The 23,237-nt window shown below is 51.7% G+C and overlaps 1 protein-coding gene across 4 annotated transcripts in view; it reads left to right on the plus strand.

The window, feature by feature from the left end:
* Positions 1–23,237, plus strand: part of TTC39A (tetratricopeptide repeat domain 39A) — a 50,369-nt gene extending 27,132 nt beyond the window's left edge. For all 4 annotated transcript variants that reach the window (XM_025288770.3, XM_025288773.3, XM_025288771.3 and 1 more), the window contains 14 exons: positions 834–901; positions 2,980–3,044; positions 5,101–5,200; positions 6,515–6,580; positions 8,491–8,599; positions 9,016–9,083; positions 9,165–9,224; positions 10,114–10,275; positions 15,625–15,716; positions 17,657–17,777; positions 19,854–19,965; positions 20,371–20,485; positions 21,410–21,526; positions 22,037–23,237. In XM_025288770.3, the coding sequence (XP_025144555.1) occupies positions 834–901; positions 2,980–3,044; positions 5,101–5,200; positions 6,515–6,580; positions 8,491–8,599; positions 9,016–9,083; positions 9,165–9,224; positions 10,114–10,275; positions 15,625–15,716; positions 17,657–17,777; positions 19,854–19,965; positions 20,371–20,485; positions 21,410–21,526; positions 22,037–22,160 (1,379 nt within the window). In that variant the 3' untranslated portion in view covers positions 22,161–23,237. The remainder of the gene's footprint in view (positions 1–833; positions 902–2,979; positions 3,045–5,100; positions 5,201–6,514; positions 6,581–8,490; positions 8,600–9,015; positions 9,084–9,164; positions 9,225–10,113; positions 10,276–15,624; positions 15,717–17,656; positions 17,778–19,853; positions 19,966–20,370; positions 20,486–21,409; positions 21,527–22,036) is intronic.

Raw genomic sequence — 23,237 nt, forward strand, 5'->3', positions numbered from 1 at the left:
GCAGAGGTCTGGGCTGCCAGAGCCACATTGCATCTTTGTGCCGTGACCGCAGTCCTAGAGGCAGTCCTAGAGGCAACAGCAGCCAACCATAAGCACTTGGGGAACCTTTAGTGGGGGTGGGGGGCAAATGGCCATCCCCACCTCGAGAGCCCTCGATGGTTCCAGCACAAAACATTGCCCTCGATGGTGTCTCTCTCCTTCAAACTTGCCATGGCTCCATGCTGCCCACAGGACCAAATCTGTCAGTCTCCATCAGTGTGTAAGGCCCTTTCAGCCAGACTTCTGCCCCTCATTTTCCTTGTCCCCTCAGTCTCTCCCCGCTTCACCCCATTTCAACCTTCTGTGGCTCAGCTGTCCCCAAGCATCTGAGTTGTTTGACTTTCCTTGGCCTCTGCCAAGAAAGCTCTTCCTGCCTCATGCTTCCATCCCATTTTCAACTCAGATATCCTTCTCCTGGAAGTCTCTCCTGGCTCCTCTGGCTGTGTCAGTTCTCCTTCCTTGCTCCCACAGCCCGTGGCTTCCCTGGTTTCATCCGTTCATCCCAGTGCCCTAGGAGTGTTGGTGCACAGCACCTACAGCGATGCCTGGAGGGCAGGAGAACAAGGCCCAGGGCCCCGCGCTGACTTCTAGGGGGATGCAGGCGTGGGGAATGTAAGCTAACTGGGACAGTGTTGAGGGCCATGTGTGAAGGAACCTGGTGATGGGACTCCGGAGGCAGTGGGCAGGTGCTGACTCAGGCTCCCTTTGCCTTTTGGGAAATGAGATGAGGAGGTGACCCAAGTCTCCTGCCAAGAGTCCCAGGAGGCCGCAGGGCTTTGGTTTTCTCCCCGCAGAGGAAATCCACGCTGAGGTCTGCTACGCAGAGTGCCTGCTGCAGAGAGCGGCCCTGACCTTCCTGCAGGTAGGAACCCACTGCCTGTACAAGCAGCCTGGGGGTTTCAGAGGGTGGAGCACCACATCTTAGCCTGAAGGATCTAGAGAAGCCATGACCTGTGGTTGACACAAGGACCAAGGCACAGTCACCCCAGCACTCCTGGCCCTGGGCAGGCTCAGTGGCAGAGGTGACGGGCTTTCCCTCTGCACAAGGGGCACACGTGTTCCCACCCACTGACAGGATGAACGTCCACCTCGTGACTGCTGGTTTCCTGCTGTTTTTGTGTCACAGGAGTGACAGACATTGTCACAAAGCCTGCTTCACATTTGATTCATTCAACAGACAAGTCAGAATGAATCAAACATGATTCATTCAAGAACTTGTAGCACCTGCAGCACACCATACTTTGTATACACTGCAGGGTTGTCGTTTTTACATACCTTATACGCATTGCATGTTTGTTTCTGCCTACATTTGCATATTTTATTTAACCATCACCTCAGGCCTGTGAAGGGGAGAATTAGGGGGAAGGACCCACCTTCTCAGGGTCATATGGCTAACAAATGGCAGAGTTGGGGTTTAAACCAGATCTGGCTGACTCAGCCTAGAGTAGGAAATGGCAGTCGCTCTAGTATTCTTGCCTGGAGAATCACAGGGACAGAGAAGCCTGGTGGGCTACAGTTCATGGGGTCACAAAGAGTTGGACGTGACTAAGCACAGGCCTTCTGGCTGACTCAGAGCCTGTGCTCTTCACTATAGAGGAAATTGTGAGACCCTTTGGTTTTACCAAAAAGCCTGGATTATAGTTATAAATATATGTGCATATATATTCAGTCTCTTCAGTTGTGTCCAGGGATCGAACCCACATCTCCTGCAGGCAATCATCATGTAAATAGGGGTGTATTGGGATGGGAGAGGCACATATAAATTTTATTGTTGGGGTGTTCTTTATTTTTGTTAGTGATATTTCTATCTTCTGGACCTCAGATGATTAGAATTTGATTAATCTTAGTTCTTCATCAGGATCACCATGAATGGCCTTTTATTTCCTTTGTTTGTATACTCTATTATTATATATAATAAATAAACACCCATGAACCCCACCCCCACCCAATCAGAGAACAGAACCCTGCTGGCAAGCCTCCTTGCCTCCTTCCTCCCTTCCCCCCGGGGGAGACCATTACTTGGAGTTTTGTGTGTATCATCCCCACCCTATTTTTTAAAAAAAATGGTTTCTCAGCTTCCTATTCATGTCTGAACACCAAATTGCTATGTTTTGGTTGCCTTTGAGTTTCTTAAGGCCTCAGACTGTGTGGGACTTGCTTTTTTTACCCAATCACACAAGGCTGTGTTTAATACTCCCTGCTGTGAACATGCCAGTTTGTTTATCCATTCTCCGGCTAAAGGACATCTGGGTTGTTTCGGTCCTTGGCTACTGTGAACAGTGGTGCTATGAGTCTTCTTGAAATACGTCTGTTTTTGTCGGGTGTATACCTGGGAGTGGAACAGCCAGGTGGGCTGTAGGTATTGGTGCTTCTTTTTTTTTTTTCCTGCGTCACGTGGCATGTGGGATCTTAGTTCCCCAGCCAGGCATCAAACTCATGCCCCCTGCAGTGAAAGTGTGGAGTCTTAATCGCTGGACAGCCAGAAAAGTCCCCACGTGCTTGAAATTACAAATGTGATAAATACCTGCTTGTTGTAAAAAAAACAAACAAACAAAAAAAAACAAAACCCAATCCAAAACTGAAAGTCTCCCTTCCTTCCCCGCAATTCCTCTACCTGGAGGAGACATGGTTAACTGGTGGGAGCATCTCCTCCAGGCCTTTCTCCAAGCACATAGCTCATGTACATGTGAGCCTGGTAAAGGAGGTTGTGGTCCAGCCCTGGGCATTTTGGAAGGCTTGTTTGGCAAGCAAGACCCTCGTCTTAAGCCCCCAGGGTAGAGTGGGGAGGTCTAGTTTAGCTGACCTCGGACCCTTACCCATGCAGGGCCCCTCATAAAGCAAGGCCCAGGGAGAGCCAGGAAGGATCTGGAGCCTTGATGATCCTCTCAAGCCTGTGGCTAACCACCCAGGCCTGGCTCTTAGCAAGTCTCCCTCCTGCAGGACGAGAACATGGTGAGCTTCATCAAGGGCGGCATCAAAGTTCGAAACAGCTACCAGACCTACAAGTGAGTGGGACTGGCCTGGGTGGGGGTGGACGTGGGGTTGAGGGGCACAGCAGAGCACAGCATCTACTATCCTGTGCCCCTCAAGCTGCATTGTGGGAGGTAGAGAGTGCTGGCTGGAGGCAGGAGACCTAGAATGCTGTGTGACCCCACATTTCTGCAACCTCAGGACCTCAGTTTTCTGGAATATTATTCCCCTGGTTTTCTGGGTGTATCTGTTCATTTGGTCCCCCCAAGTGCTGTCTTTGTGCCTAACTCTGAACTAGGGAAAAGTAAGACATATTCTGCACAAGCAGCTCGGTCTGGTTGAGGTAGGAGAAAGATGCAGGAACAATAATTTTGAGGACAGCAATAGATGTTAAGGCCCCATCCAAATGCCACTTTCCCCATGAAGCCTTCCTTGAACCCACCAATATGTAGAAATGGTGCTTATATACACACACCCCCTCCCGAGACTGGGAGCTCCTCGAGGGCCAGGTAGGTTATTTCCATGCTGGCTCAGCACTGGGCCACACATAGGGCCGTGTTTATGGAGCAAAGAATGAAGACTTAATCCAGAGCACTTCTGTCCAACATGGCCCTGCGGTCCTTGTCTGTAATTCCCAGACCAGGAAAGCTCTGAAAGTAATTAACCCTCCCTCCTGCCCCCAGTTTGGCATTGAAACTCCTTTTCCATTAAAAGTGGACTTGAATTGACTCGAGACTGTTGCCATTACTTTGCCCACTTAATGTGAGAGTTTTCCTGTGGAGACACTGTGAGGTTGATTTCAAGGTATTGCTGGGGTATAACACGCCATGCAGTATATGGATACCATGCTCCTTTGTGTGGTCTCTGCTGGAATTGCTCAATGAAACCAGACGTGTGTTCTGGACCCTCCAGTCTCCCTACCTGCTGCCAGAATGATGTTTTCAAAGCACAAACCTTGTCAGGTCACTCCCTGCCAACTCCCAAGACCTGTCTTGCTCTTAGAATAAAGTCCTAGGTCTTTGCCGAGTCACTCCTGGGAGCTCCGTTTGTTCTTGTAACCACATCTCCTGTCCCCCTCTGCATCAGACATTTGGGCCTTCCCTCAGTTTTTCAAACAGGCCAGCTCATTCCTACCTCAGGGCCTTTGGACATGCTGTTCTCTCTGCCAGGAACACTCTGTGCAGGCTAGCTCCTCGTTCCTCAGGTTTCAGCTCAGATGTCAGCCCCTTGAGGAAACCTTCCCAGCACCTCAAATGAGGTCAGGCTCCAGGGTTCCCCCTCTTCCTCTCAGTGACTTGATGGGCGTCCGTCCCTGAGAGGGGAGAGTTGTAAAGATAGTAGCTTGACAGCTTTGTGCCCTGCCGTCCAGAGAAGCTCAGTCAGTGTTTGCTGAGTGAATGCTCTTGAGATGCTCATGGCCTGCGGAGGAGGCACGTACCTCTTTATTTTCCCTGTCCTGCCCCAGGCGGACTGGCATATGTATGTGCTCAGAGCTATGGGTGACCAGAAGGAAGAGGGTTGGATTCCGACCAAGAAATTCCAGGAAGACTTCCTTAAGGAGGTGCTGTTGGAGTTAGCCCAGTGTTCCTCATCTAGGGCCAGTTTCCCCCCGATGAGACATTTGGCAATGTCCAGAAGCATTTTGCTTGTCATACTGGGGGAGCACTCCTGACAGCTAGTGCGTGGAGGTCAGGAATGCTGCTAAACTTCCTAAGATGTGCAGGACAGCCTCCCTCCCCACCCCCAGTCTGAACAAAGAATTATCCAGTTATCCAGCCTAAACTTATCAGTAGTACTGAGGTTGAGGAGCTGTTCTAGACAGAATGCAGAGCACAAGCCAATGCCTAGAGGTCGGATGAGGCGGGTGTGCGAGAGCTGACAGAGCTGAAATTCAAGAGCAAAGGGTGTGTCATTATGGTGGGAGATGGGGCTAGAGGTTCCTCGAATATCGGCTGTCTGGATTGCCAGACAGTTACACATCTACCACCAGGGAGTTCTGAGGTCAGTAAGAAGTAGAGGCCACTTGGCCCCAGCTGGAAGGGGACCCCGCCCCCCAGCTGTGGCTGAAACAGGCTTTGCCTCCCTCCACAGGGAGCTGGACAGCCTCGTGCAGTCATCACAGTACTGCAAGGGGGAGAACCACAGGCACTTTGAAGGAGGGGTGAAGCTCGGCGTGGGCGCCTTCAACCTGGTGAGTGGGCGTACCTCCCCGTGTCCAGCATCTGGGTTCAAGATGAATCTCCCCTGCACATCACTGGCTACACTGGGTCTCTGCCGGCCTACTGTCCTGGGCCCCAGTGATGAAGCAGATACACTGCCATCCTGGAGGTAACTCATAGCTGGGGTGGGAGTGGGGGCTGGCCATGGCTCCATGGTTCCTTCTGTACGTTTCTTCCTGCGGCAAGTTGAAGCTTGAAATCAACTATGGCAACAATATTTATAGCATCAGAAATTGACAAACACAAGACATCAGGGCCTTTTCCTCCCCAGAAAGCTGGTGGTTAGACATTGACCAGTGGCTGGGAAGGAGACAGGCCTGGAAACAACTGGTGACCCACGGGGAACAGAAAGCCAGAACTTCTTTCTGCAGGAGTTGGGGAAGGTTCTGGGGAGCAGGGAGTATTTGAGCTGGAACTTGAAGGATCCACAGGTAAGGGAAGTTTTTCAGGCAGAAAGAGCATTCTAGGCAGAGGGAACAGCGTGAGCTGAGTCAGGGAGGATCAGAAGAGGTGTGCCTGCTCCTGGGAGGAGGAGCTGCTCTTGGATGATTCGGACTCCTGGCCCTGGGTGGCCAGGGACTTACCCCAAAGTGTGTGTGATGGGTGGTGGCTCCTCCCCTATAGGCAAAGCCTGTTCAGATGGGGATCCCTGCCCCTCTCTGGGTTTCAGATTCCTCATTTGTAAGATGGGAGCAGTGATTCTGGCCCAAGTGCTGAGAAATACAAGCTGCAGAGTGCATCAGATACTTTAGCAGGTTGTAGCTGGACTGTCTTGGGCTCAAAAGTCGCTCCACTTCTGATCTGTGGAGCCCTGGGCATATTCTGTCACTTACCTTATGCCTCTGTTTCTCCCTCTGTCAGACATAGCAGTAAATCCCTTCTTTGCAAGACTGTTCCAAGATTCAATGCAATGACGGAGATCCTGGTATAAAGCAGAGATTAAGTGTAGTAACAATAGCTAACTGCTAGGTGCAACCTCTGTTACGTGCCTCACATGTATTAATGTGATCCGTCTGGTAGGGGCTATTTTTATTTCCATTTTACAGATGAGGAAACTGAGGCAGAGAGAGGTGACCGAGCTGGGAGTGGTGAGGTTAGGATCGAGACGCAGTCTTTTCCTTATTGTCATGCTGTAGTGCCTCTCTCCATCAGTGGGAGGTGGGGGCAGCCTCATGGGCATTCCAGAGATGGGCCTGCACCTCAGGGATCACCCCCAGGACTGTGGAGATCTGCATTTGGGAGGGGTGGCCCCCACCCATCATGAGTTCGCCTGCCTCTCTCTTCAGACGCTGTCCATGCTTCCTACCAGGATCCTGCGGCTGCTCGAGTTCGTAGGGTTTTCAGGAAACAAGGTAACCACCTCCCTCCCGGGGCTCCCAATCCTCAGCCCAAGGCTGGAGCTCAGCTGGTGGGGTGTGGCTGAGGGGCTGTGGGGCCTTAGCGCCAGCCCTGGCTCAGCGCCCCCCATGGTGTGAGACCCTGGACAAGGCCCAGGCCTCTCTAGTCTGCTCTCCTGCAAATGGGACCAGTGATTGCTACCAGGCTCTTCTCAGGGTGGAGAGGCTCTAGGGTGAGGGTGGGTATGAAGAGCGGCTCCTGGGGTCCTTTAGGGGCCTGGGGTCATCATCTCTATGTCTGGTAGGTGTTAGGAACCTGGTCCTTCTCCCCTCAGATAGCCTGGAGCAAGTCCCTCCCCTTGGGACCATTTTCTTGTCTGGGAGATGCCCATGGGGAGCCCTGCTGTGCATTGGGCCTTGAGGTAGGAACCAGAGGACTCAAGAACCCAGAGGCTTTACTGAAGGCAGGAACCTGAGTGCCAGGTAGCAGATCAGGGCGGGCTCCCTGGTAAAGGAGACCCAGAATGGTACAAGGAGCATTAACCTGGAAGTCAGGAGCCCTGAGTCTGTCTAGCCTCATCCCCTTCTTCCTGTGACTCTGAACAAAGACCGCTGACTGCCCTCTCCACTGATCAAATCAGTGTTTCTCCAGCTTGGACTTTCTCCAGCCTTTCCTGATTTTTTGCCATTTGCATAGACCTCTATATTATTATTTACATATTATTTTTCTCAAATGTGGTTCTTATTTTTTTTTTACTTAAATTTATTTAAAGGAAACATTACTACACAAAGAACCCATATTATGTGGCGTGGTAAGAGCATGATCATAACAATAAATACTACAGGACCAAGCAGTCTTCCTTGGTCCACCAGATTGTGTAGCCTGTTTCTCTTTGTGTGAAAGACAGCTTAGAGCAGGGTGATGCTGCACACTCCAGCACCACACTGAGGCTTTCTCCTGTAGCCTGAGGACAGACGAGTACTGGGAAGGGCCGCTCCTCACCTGGGACCCTGTGCTTCTTCTTGCCTGTCTCAGGACACGTACAGGCTTGGCTGCCATCTGTGGTCTGTGGCCTGGGCCCAGGGAAACACTCGTTAGAGGCTCTGAAAGTCCTCAGTTTTTTTTTTAAGAAGAAGGCCCTTGGGTCCTGAGTAGGATCTCAGGATGATGATGGAAGAACATGAGAAAGTCTGAGAGGTGGGACAGGGTGGCCTGGCCAGGAAGAGAGGGTGGCAAGGCCGGAGCAAGAGGGACCTCCTGCACCCACCAGCTCCGGCTTCATCTTTATCCCAAAGTCAAGGGGGCTGTGGAGGGTTTGCAGCAGGGGTGAGGCAAGTCAGATGTGTCTGTTAGAAAGATCAGGAACACACTCTAGGATAGGCAGTGGGGCAGAAACTGCCGGTGGTGATACAAGCGTAGTCTGGCTTCTTGCTCCTCCCCAGGCAGGCTCTAGAACCTTCTCCTCCTGGCAGCCTTCCCAGCCTGCAGTTTCTACGGCCCTGTCTGTGCCCTGAGCCTGTGGTTAGGATTATCTGCCTCCTTGTCATTTCTACTCCCCGACCAGACTTGGGGCTGCTCAGGGCCTTGGCGCCCACCATGGGGACTGACCAGGCGACTATAGGGAGGAATGGGGAAGGGGCTATTTGGGAGGTAGGGGACGCCCTCGCCTTTGCCCTGGCTGTGGCAGTGGGGTCCTCTGCCCCCAGCAAGATGGCTGAGGCGCTGAGAGGGACGGCCTCTCGTTCCTGGTTGCGCGGCCTCCAGGGCTCCAGGCTCGGAGCCCAGCGCTGTCAGGCCCCTTCCGCAGCAGTGGCGCCCTCACAGCTGTCCAGGGACCTCCCTGCTCCTCCCCTGCCCCAGGTCCCGGGCTGGAGCAGGGGGCGCTCAGGCCTGGCTGCCTCAGCTGTCCCCATCTTTCCCCCAGGACTACGGGCTGCTGCAGCTGGAGGAGGGGGCGTCGGGGCACAGCTTCCGCGCCGTGCTCTGCGTCATGCTGCTGCTCTGCTACCACACCTTCCTCACCTTCGTGCTTGGTAGGAGCGCCCCCCCAGTGAGCGCCGGGGCCTCTGGGCTTTGACTGCCTCTAAGGGCAGGGGTGAGAGGGCAAGGGGCTGCTGGGCCCCCAGGACTGGGGAGGGGGCCCTGAAACCAGAAACAGTAGAACTGCAACTGTCCAGGGGCCTGGACACTCACTTCTTTACAGTGTGACTGGGTTCCAGACTCGACGTTCTCATCTGTGAAATGGGGATGGGTCCTGCCCACCTTGTAGAGGGCATGAGGATGCTGTTGGCCCTAGCATCTTATTCAGTCTCCACATCACCCTGGAGACAGAAGAGTTATCCGCATTTCACAGAGCAGAAATGGAGGCCCTGAGAAGCCCCTGGCAGGTTGCTGGGAGGACCACCAGGGAGGATGGTGACGAGTCCTGTTGCCCCCCCACCCCCTTCAGGCACCGGGAACGTCAACATCGAGGAGGCAGAGAAGCTCTTGAGACCCTACCTGAAGCGATACCCTAAGGTGAGCCTCACCTTCTGGCAGACACCTGCAGCCCACATGTGCCCTGTGGACCCCCACAAACCCAGATGCGTATCGTTGTAGGGCGCCATCTTCCTGTTCTTTGCGGGGCGGATTGAAGTCATTAAAGGCAATGTTGATGCGGTAAGTAACAGGAGTCTGAGCCAGCGCTGGAGGCCCCTCAGGTCTCCCAGGACAGCAGACACACAGACAGGGGACAGGCGGACCGGGAGGAGGGCCTGAGAGAAGACCCACGAAGGGAGCAGGCCCAGGAGAGGCACTGCCAATGATGCGAGAGTCTGGGAGGGCGAGGGAGGAGGCGGCAGTGCTGGTGAGTGGGATCGGCAGGGAGAAGGAGGGTGATACAGCGCCCTTGAGTAAGGCAGAGAGGCGAGAGGGTCCACTGTCCAGGGCAGGGTGACAGGCTGGAGCCTGCTGCCAGGGGCGAAGCAGGCGCCTGGATGGCCTGACTAAGGATCTGGGCTCCGAGGTGGGAGGGAGCCGTGGAAAGGGTGAGAGAGGGGAGGCTTACCACCCTGGCAGAATCCCCAGCACTAAAGGCCCAGGACAGACTCCGTGACTCTTGGAGTTCTGGTGCTTCCTGCTGGTCCTGGCTGTGGTTCCTCAGGCCGAAGGACAGACTCCCTGGGTCCAGGTCACTTTGTGGAAGTTGCCGGAACCTTTGGAGTTTGCTCTGAGGCAGAGACATCATTATATCACTTTAACATTTCCCACTGCCTATTATGCCTCTGTTATAGCTCTGTCCCGCACCCTTTCCCTTTGTGCCAAAAGACTAGAGTCCCTAGGAGGGTTGGTAACTGGGCCCAAGGTCATGTAAGACTTTGAGGAATAGAACCGGGACTGGAGGCCACACCTGCTATCTCCCTAATGCTGCTGCTCACCCCGCTCCTGAGGCTGGCATGGGGCTGGGGCTGCTGTGGAGTTGGGCAGGGATGGAGGGTGTGGCGGGGCATTGGGGCAGACGGCTGGGGCTGGGGGATACTGGCAGAGGCTCAGTGGTGGGTACCCACAGGCCATCCGGCGGTTCGAGGAGTGCTGTGAGGCCCAGCAGCACTGGAAGCAGTTCCACCACATGTGCTACTGGGAGCTGATGTGGTGCTTCACCTACAAGGCCCAGTGGAAGATGGCCTACTTCTACGCAGACCTGCTCAGCAAGGAGAACTCCTGGTCCAAGGTGGGCTGACACCACGTGTTGGGGGAACAGGGAGACCAGAAGACCAGCCATTGGCCATGAGCCCCCAGACCCCTAACTGAACACAGACATCTCAGCTATAATTTAAGTAAGACCACAAATTCTACTAGACCTCAGGGTTGGAAGGAACTAAAGACCAGGGGAAACAGGTGACCTTTAGAACTACAAGGTGTCGAGATTTTTAGCCACAAGGGACAGAAGTGTCACTCACATGGTCTGCGTGAGTGTTGCCCAACAGAACTTTCTGTTACAGTGAAAATGTTCTGTGCTGTCCAGTGTGGGAGCCCCCAGTCACATGTGCACGCCAAGCTCTTGAAATGTGCCTGCTGCAACTGGGACACTGGATGTTTTCAATTTTATTCTAGTGGACATGTTACCTGACTATGCAGGTGTAAACACAAAGGCTTATTGGTTCATATAACTGAAAATTCCAGAAACATCTGATTTCAGGTTGGGCTGACTCCAGGAATTCTAAGTCATTTGGGCTTATTTTTTCTGGCTGGGACTATGCTCTTCTCTGTGACTTCTTCATTGTACAGACAGTTTCTCTCGATGTGCCAGCAGGGTCGCTATGGGCTGCCTGCTCCTATATCATCTCTCCCATTTGGTTTCAACCAAAGTCCCATGACAGGGCCTCATTGGTCTGCATAGATCACAGGCCAGTGCCTGGAAACAGGGGTAGGAAGACCCCTCATGGATTAGAAGTAGAAGAGGGGTGATTCCCCCAAAGAAAAATGAGTTGATGCCCCAGAAAAAGTGTTGTTGGGAATGAGCATTAAGGAGATGCCATGGAGGCGAAACAAAACAGATGCTCAGCATAAATGTTTATCATGGTTCAGTTCAGTTCAGTCGCTCAATTGTGTCTGACTCTTTGCAACCCCATGGATTGCAGCACGCCAGGCTTCCCTGTTCATCACTACCAACTCCTGGTAGCTTGCTCAAACTCATGTCCATCTAGTTGGTGATGCCATCCAACCATCTCATCCTCTGTCATCCCTGTCTCCTGCCTTCAATCTTTCCCAGCATCAGGGTCTTTTCCAGTGGGTTAGTTTTCATATCAAGTGGTCAAAGTATTATCATGGTAAGTGGTGAAATAAGTATGAACCATTATCATCATAGAGTAACGATAGCACAGAATTCTGAACTAAAAGTCTTAGAATCATTTAGATCATCAGAGAGCATCCGCTATTGTGAAATCCATAACACGTATTTCTCAGTGACCCTGATTTTCTCATCTTTCCCCCACCTCTGCATGGAAGTCCCTACTCAGTCACCCTGCCTAGGGCCCAGGCTGAAAGGGACTCTCTGGCTCAGGGCTGGCTTCCCTGGTGGCTCAGACGGTAAAGAATCTGCCTGGAGGTGCAGGAGGTGCAGGAGACCTGGATTTGATTCCTGGGTTGGGAAGATCCCCTAGAGAAGGGAATGCCAACTCACTCCAGTATTCTTGCCTGGAGAATTCCACGGACAGAGGAGCTTTGTGAACTACAGTCCATTGAGTCACAGAGTCGGGCACAACAGAGTGACTTTCACTTTCACTGGCTCAGGGCAGGCAGGGCTGGGAGGAGGAGTGGGCTTTCACTGAGCTCTGACTGTGTGCCCAGCGCTTGTCCTTTCCTCCACATTACACCCAGCGAGGTAGATATTATCTCCATCAGGCACATGAGAGACACTGAGGCTAAGAGAGGGTGAGAGACTTCCCTGGGCCACACAGCAGTTGGTGACACACACAGGGTCTGAAGGCAGTTTTGTGTGGCTCCAAGGCCTCTGCTTTTCCCTTGCTCCTCAGTTCCCCTGAGTAGGCCCAGCTTGCCCCAAGGCCACCTTGCTGTTGAAGGCACTTCCTCAGGCCCAGCGCCTGTGGGCCAGCATTCATCCCTCATCCCTCCCCCTCCCAACAAAGCCACCGGGAACCTTTTTAAATTAAAGTGATCTAGAAGCCTTCTTAGCAGCAGCAGAAGCCTTCTTGTGAAGTGGGGCAGGCAGCTGGGCCTTCTACCAGGGAAGAAGAGACCTGAGGTGGCCACACAGCTTCTGTGAGGAACAGAGGGAGGGCCAGGCCTCCACGTGTCAGCAAGTCTGGCTGTGAGTTGGCTCAACCTTCAGCTCTGTGGCTTTGGGGTGGTCAGCCCCCCTCTCTCTGCAATGCTTTTCTCAAAAGGGTTTCCTGTGAAAGTAGGTAGAGGTTGTAGCACCTCGAGTTCTCGGGCCTCATTCATCCCTAATTTCCAGCGCTTGGCTACTGAAGTCCACCAGCTTCTAGCTCTAGGGAGTTGGCCCGTGGCCACTGCCCTGCGTGCCAGCCCCTCTGCTCAGTCTGCCCGTGCTAGTCTGGCTCACCCTGTGGGCCTCTGCTCAGTCTGCCCGTGCTAGTCTGGCTCACCCTGTGGGCCTCTGCTCAGTCTGCCCGTGCTAGGCCGGCTCGCCCTGTGGGCCTCTGCCCAGTCTGCCCGTGCTAGGCCGGCTCACCCTGTGGGCCTCTGCCCAGTCTGCCCGTGCTAGGCCGGCTCACCCTGTGGGCCTCTGCCCAGTCTGCCCGTGCTAGGCCGGCTCACCCTGTGGGCCTCTGCTCAGTCTGCCCGTGCTAGGCTGGCTCACCCCTGTGGGCCTCTGCTCAGTCTGCCCGTGCGAGGCCAGCTTGCCCTGTGGGCCTCGCCCCTAGTGCTTGCAGCCAGAAACCAGGCGGTGACAACTGTGTGCTCAGTGCTGAATGGGGGGGGGGGGGTCGAGGGGGGCTCAGAGGCAGCCCTGACCAGCCCAGCCAAGAGGACAAGGAAGGCTTCTGGAAAAGATGTCTGAACTGAGAGTCTCGAAGGACAAGGAGTTAGGGTGGCAGAAGTACACGCCAGGCCAGGAGAACTGCAGGGCACAGGCTGGGGAGCCAGGGGGCTGCCAGGAGGCCCTGTTTAACTAGGTGAAGGGCTTGTGGATGGAAGTGCAGGGGGGCTGTGGAGGGATCTTCCCCCTCTAAGCCACACACTAGAAGCTTCTTGGGGACAAGGACTGTCTGCCTGCACAGAAGCTAGTAGAATAATCCAGCAGAATAAATACGTGGAATCAATAGGCAAACAGGTAACTCTGGGAGACAGGACTCCCCCTCAGGCAGGGTGGCTGTGGCTCCATCAGCATGGCCCCATAACATCCCTTAGTAACTTGGGTGCCCGTGGCTCTCACCATGCTAGGTCACTGCATCCATCCTAATTCCTGTTGACTCAGTCCAGGTTGGGGGCAGGGTTGGGGAAGAAGCTCTGACAGGAAGCCCACAGATGAGCCTGGCAATGAAGGGACAGTGGGGTCCCAGGCAGAGGGACAGCACAAGCAGGGGCCTGAGGTGAGTTTAGGGAGTGATGGGGAAGAGTGGCCCAGAGGAGGAGCCAGAGAAGCCGGTCTCCAGGGCCCTGAGTGGCTGTTTGGGCTTTAGCCTGACAGTGGGGGAGCCCTTGTTGCTTGTGGCTTGTATTTGTGCTTTTAGACATCTGTCCTGCAGTCGCTGGGCACGCTCACATGCCAGTCCTATTCTAGGGCAGGTCATCTACAACTGAACAAAGGAAAGACCTCGAGGCTCATGTTCTAGTGGGGAGAGAGACAAGAAACATAGATGATGTGCAGTGTGAGATAACGTCAGGTTCTGCTTAAGTGCAATGAAGAAAAACTGGGCAAGGTGAGGGTGCAGGATGTGAACAGTGTGGTCAGGAGGGGCCTGCCTGAGAAGACACCAGAATGGAGTGAAGGAGCAAGCCAGGCTGACATCTCTGTGAAGAATGTTCCAGGCCTGGTAGATGTTAGGACAGGTGTAGAAGGAAGCTGAAGTCATGAGTTGGTATATTCTGGAAACAGCCCAGAAGCCATTGTGGCTAGAGCGAGGGGGCACCAGTGGCGAAGCTGGAGGGGAAATTGAGGGAGGCTGCATCGGGCCTCGCAGGCCATGACAGGGAATGTGGGCCTTCTCCCTAAGTGTGATGGGGTATCATGAGTCAAAGAGGGACTGCTGTGACCTCATTCTAAAATGTCTGCACGGCAGTGGTGTGGAGAATGGCTGGTGGGGGGCAGGAGTGGGAGCAGGACATCAGTGAGGAGACCACATGGACTAGGGCAAGGCCTGGAGCGGGGAGACGGTGTGGCGTGATAGGGCCAGGCCAGTGGGATTCAAGAGCTCTGTGGGAAGTAAAGTGCTGAGGGCTTGGTGGCTCAGTACTGGGGCCAGGCGGAGGGAGAAGGCACAGGTGACACCAAGAGGTTAAAGCGGGGATGGGGAACAGATTTCACTGAGGGGAGCATCTTCTTAGCACACCCGGCAAAGCCCAGGTTTTCCTCACGTTGTGAAAGGCAGGCTGAGGTGCCGAGGGCAAACTGGAACTGGGAGCAGCCCTGGGTTTCAGCATGGGTGGGGCTCCCAGGTGGAGGTTGCTTTCCACCTTCTCCTAGGACTCGACTCCAGGATGTCCGGTTCTCTTCCCTCCTCTATCGGCTATACTTTGCTGGGTAGCAGCCCCAGGGGGCTGAGCTGTGGTTCAAGATTCGACCACTGGAGGGCAGCACAGAGCCAGGCTCCTCTGGCATTGAACTTCAGGCAAAGGGGAGCGGCTTTCAGGGATACATCTCTGAGATGGGGGTGAGGTTGAGGCTCTGCAAATCACCCCTTTCTTGTCAGTGGATCCCTTGAAGCCACACACACCTGGGGTCCCTCCCAGCTCTGCCCCTAGCAGCCCTGCGGCCTCAGGAAGCAGAGGTAGGGTACAGATTCCTTTCTGGCTTTGTCTTTGGGATATATGTAAAGTGCCTGGTACAGCAAGCAGTCTCACCAAGGGACCCTAACATGAGCCACAACCTGGGTCCCTGCCCCTCCTGGCCTTACGCTTCTCGTGTATTCCATGCTCTATGCTACCCACCCATTTGTACCCCACTTACAAAAGTCTCTGCCCTCCCTTTGATCAGGATGTTCCTTTTGCCTGGAAGGTCCTTTTTCTGTTTCCGTGAATCTTCCTGTTGGCCTTCAAGGGCCCAGTGTGAAGTGGCTGCTTCCCTTTGCATCTTCCCTGAAGCCCCTGCCGCCCCGTCTTTGTATCTCCATCCTGTCCTCAGCTCTGCCCGGCACACCAGTAGTTGCTTGCGTCTGCCCAGTGGCTTCAAAGTGGAGAGGTCAGGTGCTTAGACATGGCCCATCACGGATTTAACTCCTAGGTCACGTCCTCAAGTTGCTTCAGCTTCCTGACCCAGTTTCTCCCCTGGGGGTTGGGGATAATAGTGAGGTTCCAGCGAGGTGTTGGTGCCAGTTCAGGACTGTGATTTGGAGGGCAGGTTGCTTACACCTGACTGCTGCTCTGCCTCACACAGGCCACCTATATCTACATGAAGGCCGCCTACCTCAGCATGTTTGGGAAGGAGGACTACAAACCGTTCGGAGATGACGAAGTGGAGTTGTTTAGGTGGGTGCGGCCATTGCATTGCATTGTAGGTCTCAGCCAGGCTCTGCCCACAGCCACCCTGAGCAGAGGGAGATGGGGGGTTGTCATCCCCAGGGCCCGGAACCCCCAGCCCTCCCCGATCCTCCCCCCACCCCCACCTCCTCTTGCGGCTGCTGTTAGAGCCCTTTGAATCTGTTCAGAGGTTTTCTTCAACAAAAGTGGTTTTGTCAACGTCGTTCCCACTGTGCCTCTCTCATCCAGAGTGTAGCACAGATGTGGACACAGGTCCAGAGAGGTTCCTTCTGCCGAGTTAACCTGAAACACTCAGAAAAGCAGAGTTGGAATCACGTAAGCAGGATTAAATCTGGCCTCTGCCATTTGTTATCTGTATCATCTGGGACCGTTTCAGCATCTGTAAAATGGGAATAACAAACTCGGTTTTGCAGGGTTGTTTTGCAAATCAAATAGAGAATAGATTTAAAGAGTCTGCGGTAGGGCCTGGAGCCAGTACATGGTGGCTCTTTTTATTCTTACCTGCACTGCTGTGTTTGCCTTCTGCGAAGGGCCTGGAGCAGGACTCAGCCATGGCAGGCCTGAGGCGGGAGCCTCGGGCTTTCCCCCAGTCATGGTGAGGGTTGGCCCCATCTTGCAGATATGGAAATGAGCATAACCATTGCTTCCTGGGCTGTCGCCGTCACAGGGTGCTGTCATTTACTGAGTGACTTAGTTTCTTTATCTTTGTAACTCTTCTAGAAGATCTGTGACGGTAAGAATCTGTGGGGAAATAAGAGGTATTTTTCCTCCATCCTTCTAGATTCTTGGCTGAGACCCTCATAATAAGATTAATGGAAAAGCAAACAAAAATTTAATAACTTCTGTATGGGAGGGACCCAGGAAAACTGAGTTGACTCTCTGAAATGGCCCAAGCTGTTACCTTAAATGTCATCTCCAGCTAAAGCAAAAAAGAAGATGTAGTTGGATGGGGAGCCAGTTGTGGGAGGTTTTCAGGTAAAAGAGAGGGTATATGGTTGTTATACAGATTTTAGTCTCCACCTTCTTCATTGATAAGTTTCTGGAGATTTAGTTTTCCTCCTCTTCCTGGTCCAGAGAAAGACATCCTTACAAATGGACATTTTCCTTGTAAATGTCTCTTACAAGAAGGTTAAATTCTACTAGATTTTCAGAGCATTTTGTGTGTTTGCTGTTTTCTTAAAAATAATCAGCCCAAAATAACCCTTATGCCAAAGACGCATGTTTGGGGATAACAACTTTTCCTTTCCATATCATTGTCTCCATTTCAGGGATGAGAAAGCAGGCCCAGAGAGGTTCCACAGTGAATACGTGGCAGAGGTGTTTGTTGGGGACCTCACAACTAGCTCTAGCTGTTTCCTGGGCCTGGACGGCTCAGGTCACAGCCATACCCCCATGATCGTGGCAGAAATTCAGGGCAAGGCAGAGCTGGGAGGATGGGGCCCCAGATGTAGTCTTGCTCAGCTGCATACCACATTTTACTCTACCCTTGGAAACAGCTGAAGGGGCTACAACTCACATGGCCAGACTTAATGGAAGGTTTGTGCTGTGTGGTCTTGGGCAGGTCCTTCCCTTTATGAGTTTTAATCTCCTCTGTGAAACTAGGGTCAGACTTCTGCTGGGCCTCAGGAAATGGGGGCTGGGAGTAGAGAGGGACAACTGGAAGGCATAGCAGGCCTGAGGGGCGGTGGTGGTGGTGATGTACATTCTCACCTCTAGCTACTGGTGCAGAGGAGCCTGCCTAGCCATAGGAAGTGGTCAGATCTTGCGATAGGGCCTATGAAATTAGGCTGTAGCCGCAGGCTATGAATCCAACACTCTCATCATATAGATGATGAGGCCCAGAGAGGGGTCAAGCAGAGGCTGGGCAGGTTGGGGACTCTCAGTTCTAGCATTTTCTTGCCCTCTCTCCACCCTCATCTCTTCCACAGAGCTGTGCCAGGCCTGAAACTCAAGATTGCTGGGAAATCTCTACCCACAGAGAAGTTTGCCATCCGGAAGTCCAGACGCTACCTCTCCCCTAAACCTATCTCATTACCCGTCCCTGCTCTGGTGGGTAGGAGGGTCTTGTCTGGTCCTGAACTCATTTGGGATTGTGGGGATTAGCTGAGGGTCAGGGATATAGCCAGTGACCCTGGAGGGTGTGGATGCAGGACAGAGACCTTCATGACCCCAGAGCCTGGAGATGATTTTACAAATCACCTGGCCCTGGGTGAGGGACACATGAGTTTGAGCCTACCTCAACCTCTGAGAAAGCACTGGTCTACTAGGGATGGGGTTGGGCAGACAGGTGAGCAGGCTGCAGATGCCTGAAAACAGAGAGCGCAGCTCTCCTAGATAGGCATCTCTGAGCTGTTTGTGTTGCCATCCTGTCTGTTTCTGTCTTGTCACATGATTTTAATTATTGTTTATACTGTTCCCCCATCACTGCCCCGAGCTTTTCTGAGGCTGGGACCCATGTTACAGTCAACTTTGAAATAACAGTAATTGCTGACATTGCTACTGGGCACATGCTGTGTTCAATGCTGGTTACACCCATTGCCTATTGCCTCATCTGATCTTCACAAGAACGCTCTTAGGTTCTGGTGGTGTCTCCATTTTACAGAAGGGGATAAAAAGGCCTAATAGATAAGTAGGAAGCTAAAATATAGATAAGATATAAGTAGAAAGATGAAATAACTTGTCCAAGTCCCATAGCTGATGAGTTAGAATCTGAACCCAGGCAGTCTGGTTCCAGAGCCCATATTCTGAATCACAGTTATGATGCTAATTCCATGCATGATCTGAGCAGGCATCAGAGCAAGTTCTAGTTTGTTAAGAGTCCTTGTTATTCAAATAATAAGGCAGCCAGAAAGATAGGAAGGGTGCTGCTTCAGAGACCTGGCTCTGCTGTTCACTAATTGTGTGACCTTGCATATAAGGTCCCCTTTCCCTTAATGTAAATATCTACCTTGCCCATTGCATAGAGCAGGCATGAAAGTCTGCTGATAAAAATTTATTAAACACTGCAGAAATTAACAAGTTTAGTATTTATGTAGAATTTATTTTGAGCTTATATCCTGAATATCTTTAAATAAATTTTGAACTATTTTACAATTCAAAATATACAATAAAGCTGTCATCAAATGGGGGCATATGTTGTAAGGAGGGGCAGGGAAAGCAGCTAACCAGATATTTAGGGGAGAATTTCCAAAACTGTAACCTGCAAGATACTATGTGTGCGTAAGATTATTTCTGTGATTAAATACATTTGGGAAAGACTGGCCTGAACAAAGTTTACATACTGTAGACCTTCTTGGAGCCTTTATATGCTCATCTGCATGGTAGGTCTCTGAGAAGAAGCTTGAAGATGCAGTTTTTCCCTGTTATTTAGCCACAGAACTCTTTTAGACCATGTAATGATTTAATAAGTACTTGTCAAAACTTAAAGTCCCTCCCTAGAACATAAAAAAACTATAAAAAGTCTTTCTAGAACTTTATGTATACAAATCACTGTCATGTCCATTGCTTGGTTTGATAGTTTAGGAAATGCTAATCTCGGCTAACAGAGTTAAACTAGAATGAAAATTTAGTATTCTGAGCTTCCTGGCAGTTAAGGCAAAGAAAGAAATCATATGTTTCATAGATGAAAACTCAGGCCCACTGCCTTAGTGAAGTAGGAGAGAAGGTAACTTGGTCTTAAGCCCCTGAAGAGCTTACGTCAACTATGATTCCTCCGGGACAGGAAGCTGTTAGCTGGAGCAAGGAAGACAACTCCCTAGAGTGGGGGGCATGACCTTGTTCTCAAAGGATGGGGAATTTGGACAGAGAGATGGGGAGCGTGCAGACTAGTGCCCTAGGGATCCAGGAACAGAAACGTAATTGAAAACTATATGAGAAGAGTGAGAATACGGGTCCATCTTAAATTCTCACAGGGGTAAGGAGAGGTCTCAATAGTAAGTAAGAGATAAGAATCCCCATCACTCCCTCAAGCCTACAGCTTCAAAAGCTGGGCTGAGACTTACCATGGAAGATTAGAGCTAGAAGGGCCTTTAGTGATCCTCATCTGAGCTACACATTTTATAGATGGAGAAGCTTGAGGCCCCACTGGGGAGGAAACCTAGGACTGATTTGCTCCCCTGCCCCTAGGAAATGATGTACATTTGGAATGGCTACGCTGTGATTGGGAAGCAGCCGGAACTCACAGATGGGATCCTTGAGATTATCATCAAGGCTGAAGAGATGCTGGAAAAGGGCCCAGGTGACTACCCCAGGCCCTTGAACTGGCCAGGCTGGGTCTGACCACAGGTCTTTACAGCTGAAGGTTCCCTCTACCCAAAATGTCCTTCCTCACTTCTCTGCCCTGGTAACTGTCCTCTGCCTTTCTAGGCTGAGTTTCAGTGACCTCCAAGAAGCTGTCCCTTGTCCCCCAGGGAGCATCAGGGCCTCTGCTGGGCTTCCACAGGCCCCGAGCTTCCTTCAGTCAATCCTGATTTCACTGCATTGTCATCGTCTCAGTATCTGTCTTTCCTCCCCAGATGTGCGCTCCCTGCGGACAGGGGCCATGTGTGAGCCATCTCTGTGTCCCCAGGGCCCAGCAGAGTAGGGGCTCCATGAGCGTTGAGAAAATGAACAAAGCTGTCTTCCTTCACTCCCCTATTCTCAGAGAATGAGTATTCAGTGGATGACGAGTGCTTGGTGAAGCTGCTGAAAGGCCTGTGTCTGAAATATCTGGGCCGTGTCCAGGAGGCTGAGGAGAATTTCAGGAGCATCTCTGCCAAGTAAGTGCCTCTGTGGCTGCTGTCGCTTCAGATGGCCTACTGCTGGGCCCGGGGCTCCAGGGTGGCATTTTCTGGGTTTCTCTTTCCATATGCACACATGCACAGTGCCTGACTCTGGCTTGCTCCTACTCACTTCACAGGTACTAGCTTCTGTTTTGTGCCAGGACCCTTCTAGGCCCAGATCATTCAGACCTTGTCCTCCAGGGCCACCAGAATGCCCAGCGACAGGAGCCTGTCTGCAGTGTTTCCTGTGAATGGTGCCCCCTGGAGTTTGTAACTGAGAATCTCTATCCTTGGGGAGTACAGATATTAGACAGACAGCTATAGGTAACTTAATCTGGTATGGTGAGGGCTGTGCCAGAGGAAAGCAGAGAGGCCAGCAGGTGCCAGGAGGAGGGACCTAAACTTAATGCTAGACGCCAGGAAAGGCTTTCCAGTAACGCCACTTCAGTTGGCAAGTTTATCAGGCAGAGAAAGCAAGGAAAGAGGAGTTTTAAGTGGAGTAGGTAGAGCATGTGCTAATGCCTGGACACAGGAAAGACACCTGAGGTTGGGTGACAGCGGTCAGTCCTTCCCTGATTAGGTGAAGTCCTAGAGGGAAAGGGTTGCAGATGAAATAAAGGGCAGCGGTGGGGGGTGTGGGGTTGGGGACTGAGGTGGAGGTGGGCCTAGGACATGACGTGAACCATAGGTTGTCAGGGACTCGGGGCCCCAGGTACAGAGGACTGGAAGGCTTTGCTGTGGTTCTTAAGTCTTTCTAGGGCTAAATAGTGGGAACCTTCCAAGTTGGAATTCAGGTCAGAAAACCCCACGAGACCACGAGTTGGATCCTCCCATTTGGGAGACGCTCAGGAGTCTGATGGACGTGCCCAAAGGATGTCTCAAGAGCAGAGCCTGTAAGCCGTGTTTTCTTCTGTCCTACAGTGAAAAGAGGATTAAATATGACCACTACTTGATTCCAAATGCCCTGCTGGAGCTGGCCCTGCTGTTTATGGAGCAAGGCAGAAACGAAGAGGCCGTCAAACTCTTGGAAACTGCCAAGTAAGGCTTGATTTGCCTTGGTCTGGCCTTTGTTCCCCATGAGCTCCGGGGAGGCAGAGGTGCCAGGCAGTAGTGTGAGAGGGTGCTGGCAAAGGCAGTGTAGGCAGCCCAGAGGCTGGGCCCATGTCCCGGGGGAACCCAGCTCTCACCTGGTGTAGGGAGGCTTCTTCCCTAATTTTCCAAAGAGGAATTGAAATCCCAGACTCAATGACTGAGTTATACAGGGTCACACTGCAAGCTGCAGGGCTGGTGTGAAGGTGCAGGTCTGCCTTCTAGCCCATGGATCTTGAAATCATTCCTTCACACTGGGCCCCAAAGGACCAAGAGTGGTTCCAGAGGGCATGATAACAGGTAATCCCTATTAAATTTAAGCCCAGCTCTTTCTTTAAACAGAGATAGGGATCAGCCTTTAAAAATATTCCTTGGCTAGTGGGTTCCCACAGCTCAGACTAAGGGAAAAAATCACAACCTGGAGCAGCTTCACATGTCTGATTCTCTGGTCTCTTCCAGGCAAAACTATAAGAATTATTCCATGGAGTCAAGGACACATTTTCGAATCCAGGCAGCCATACTCCAAGCCAAGTCTTCCCTAGAAAAGGGCAACAGATCTATGGTCTCATCAGTGTCCTTGTAGTTTTGTGCAGCAGTCCCAGGCTGGAAGACAGAATCAGCTGGACAGAGCTCCTGGAAACATTTCAAAAAGAACCCCTCCCCCTGCCCTGCCTTTGGGGTCCACCGGTGCTCCAGTGGGACAGCACGACATAGGTGTCTGTGCAGAAGTAGCCAGCATGTTCACCAGTGCGGCCAAGGGCTTTTGTCAAGGCCAGAGCAGGTGGAGCTCCCTGCCTGCCCTGTCACACATACGGGTACTTGTTTTCACTGTGATGTTAACAGAATGTATGAACAGTTTACATTTTCCTTAGAAATACACTGATGGAATCAAAGTTGGCTTTGGGGAAAAAAAACCACCAACCAACCACCTGTATGTAAATCATTGTTAAGACTTCAGCAAGGTCTCAGCTTCCAGGGCTGAAAGGACCCAAAAGAGGATCTGGACCTCAGGCTTCGAGATTTCTCAATCTCAGAAATCTAAACACAGAGGTTTCACACAATCCCACCTTACTTCTTACAGCCCCTTTGTAATTCTGCAATTGAAAAAACAATCAAACATGTCTTTTTAGTGAGATAATCTTGAGTCCATTTGTAGGAAAAAACATCAATTCCCACTACCAAGGAATGGTGATATTGAGGCCTGAAGGAAGGGGAGCCCTTTCTGTGCCAAAGCCAAGAAATTTGGCAGGTAAAGTTTCTCAGACACTAGTCTGCTATACGCCAAACTGAAACCACTGGGAATGATTTATGAAAGATAAAAAATCTCCTATACTTCAAAGTACATTTATTTACTAATAGCATTTTTCTTAGAATGGTTATTCTTAGCCTGTTTATGTATGTTTTAGATTTTTCAGTTAAGAGAAAAGCTATATTTCAGTAATAAAACTTATACACTTCAGAGATCATGCAACATCTATTTCAGTAAAATACTTTGTTGCTTGAATTCTTGGGCAGGGCAGAAAGTTTCAATAAGAAACTATATGGCCCAAGCGTGTTTTATTTAGACAACCTAATGTTTTAAAATTTTCAGAATAAGTTAACAAACATTTAAAAATGGGGAGACTTCACAAATAAATCTGGTTTCTGGCTTCTTAAAAAA

The sequence above is a fragment of the Bubalus bubalis genome, chromosome 6 (genome assembly GCF_019923935.1).
Source record: "Bubalus bubalis isolate 160015118507 breed Murrah chromosome 6, NDDB_SH_1, whole genome shotgun sequence".
Taxonomy (NCBI): domain Eukaryota; kingdom Metazoa; phylum Chordata; class Mammalia; order Artiodactyla; family Bovidae; genus Bubalus; species Bubalus bubalis.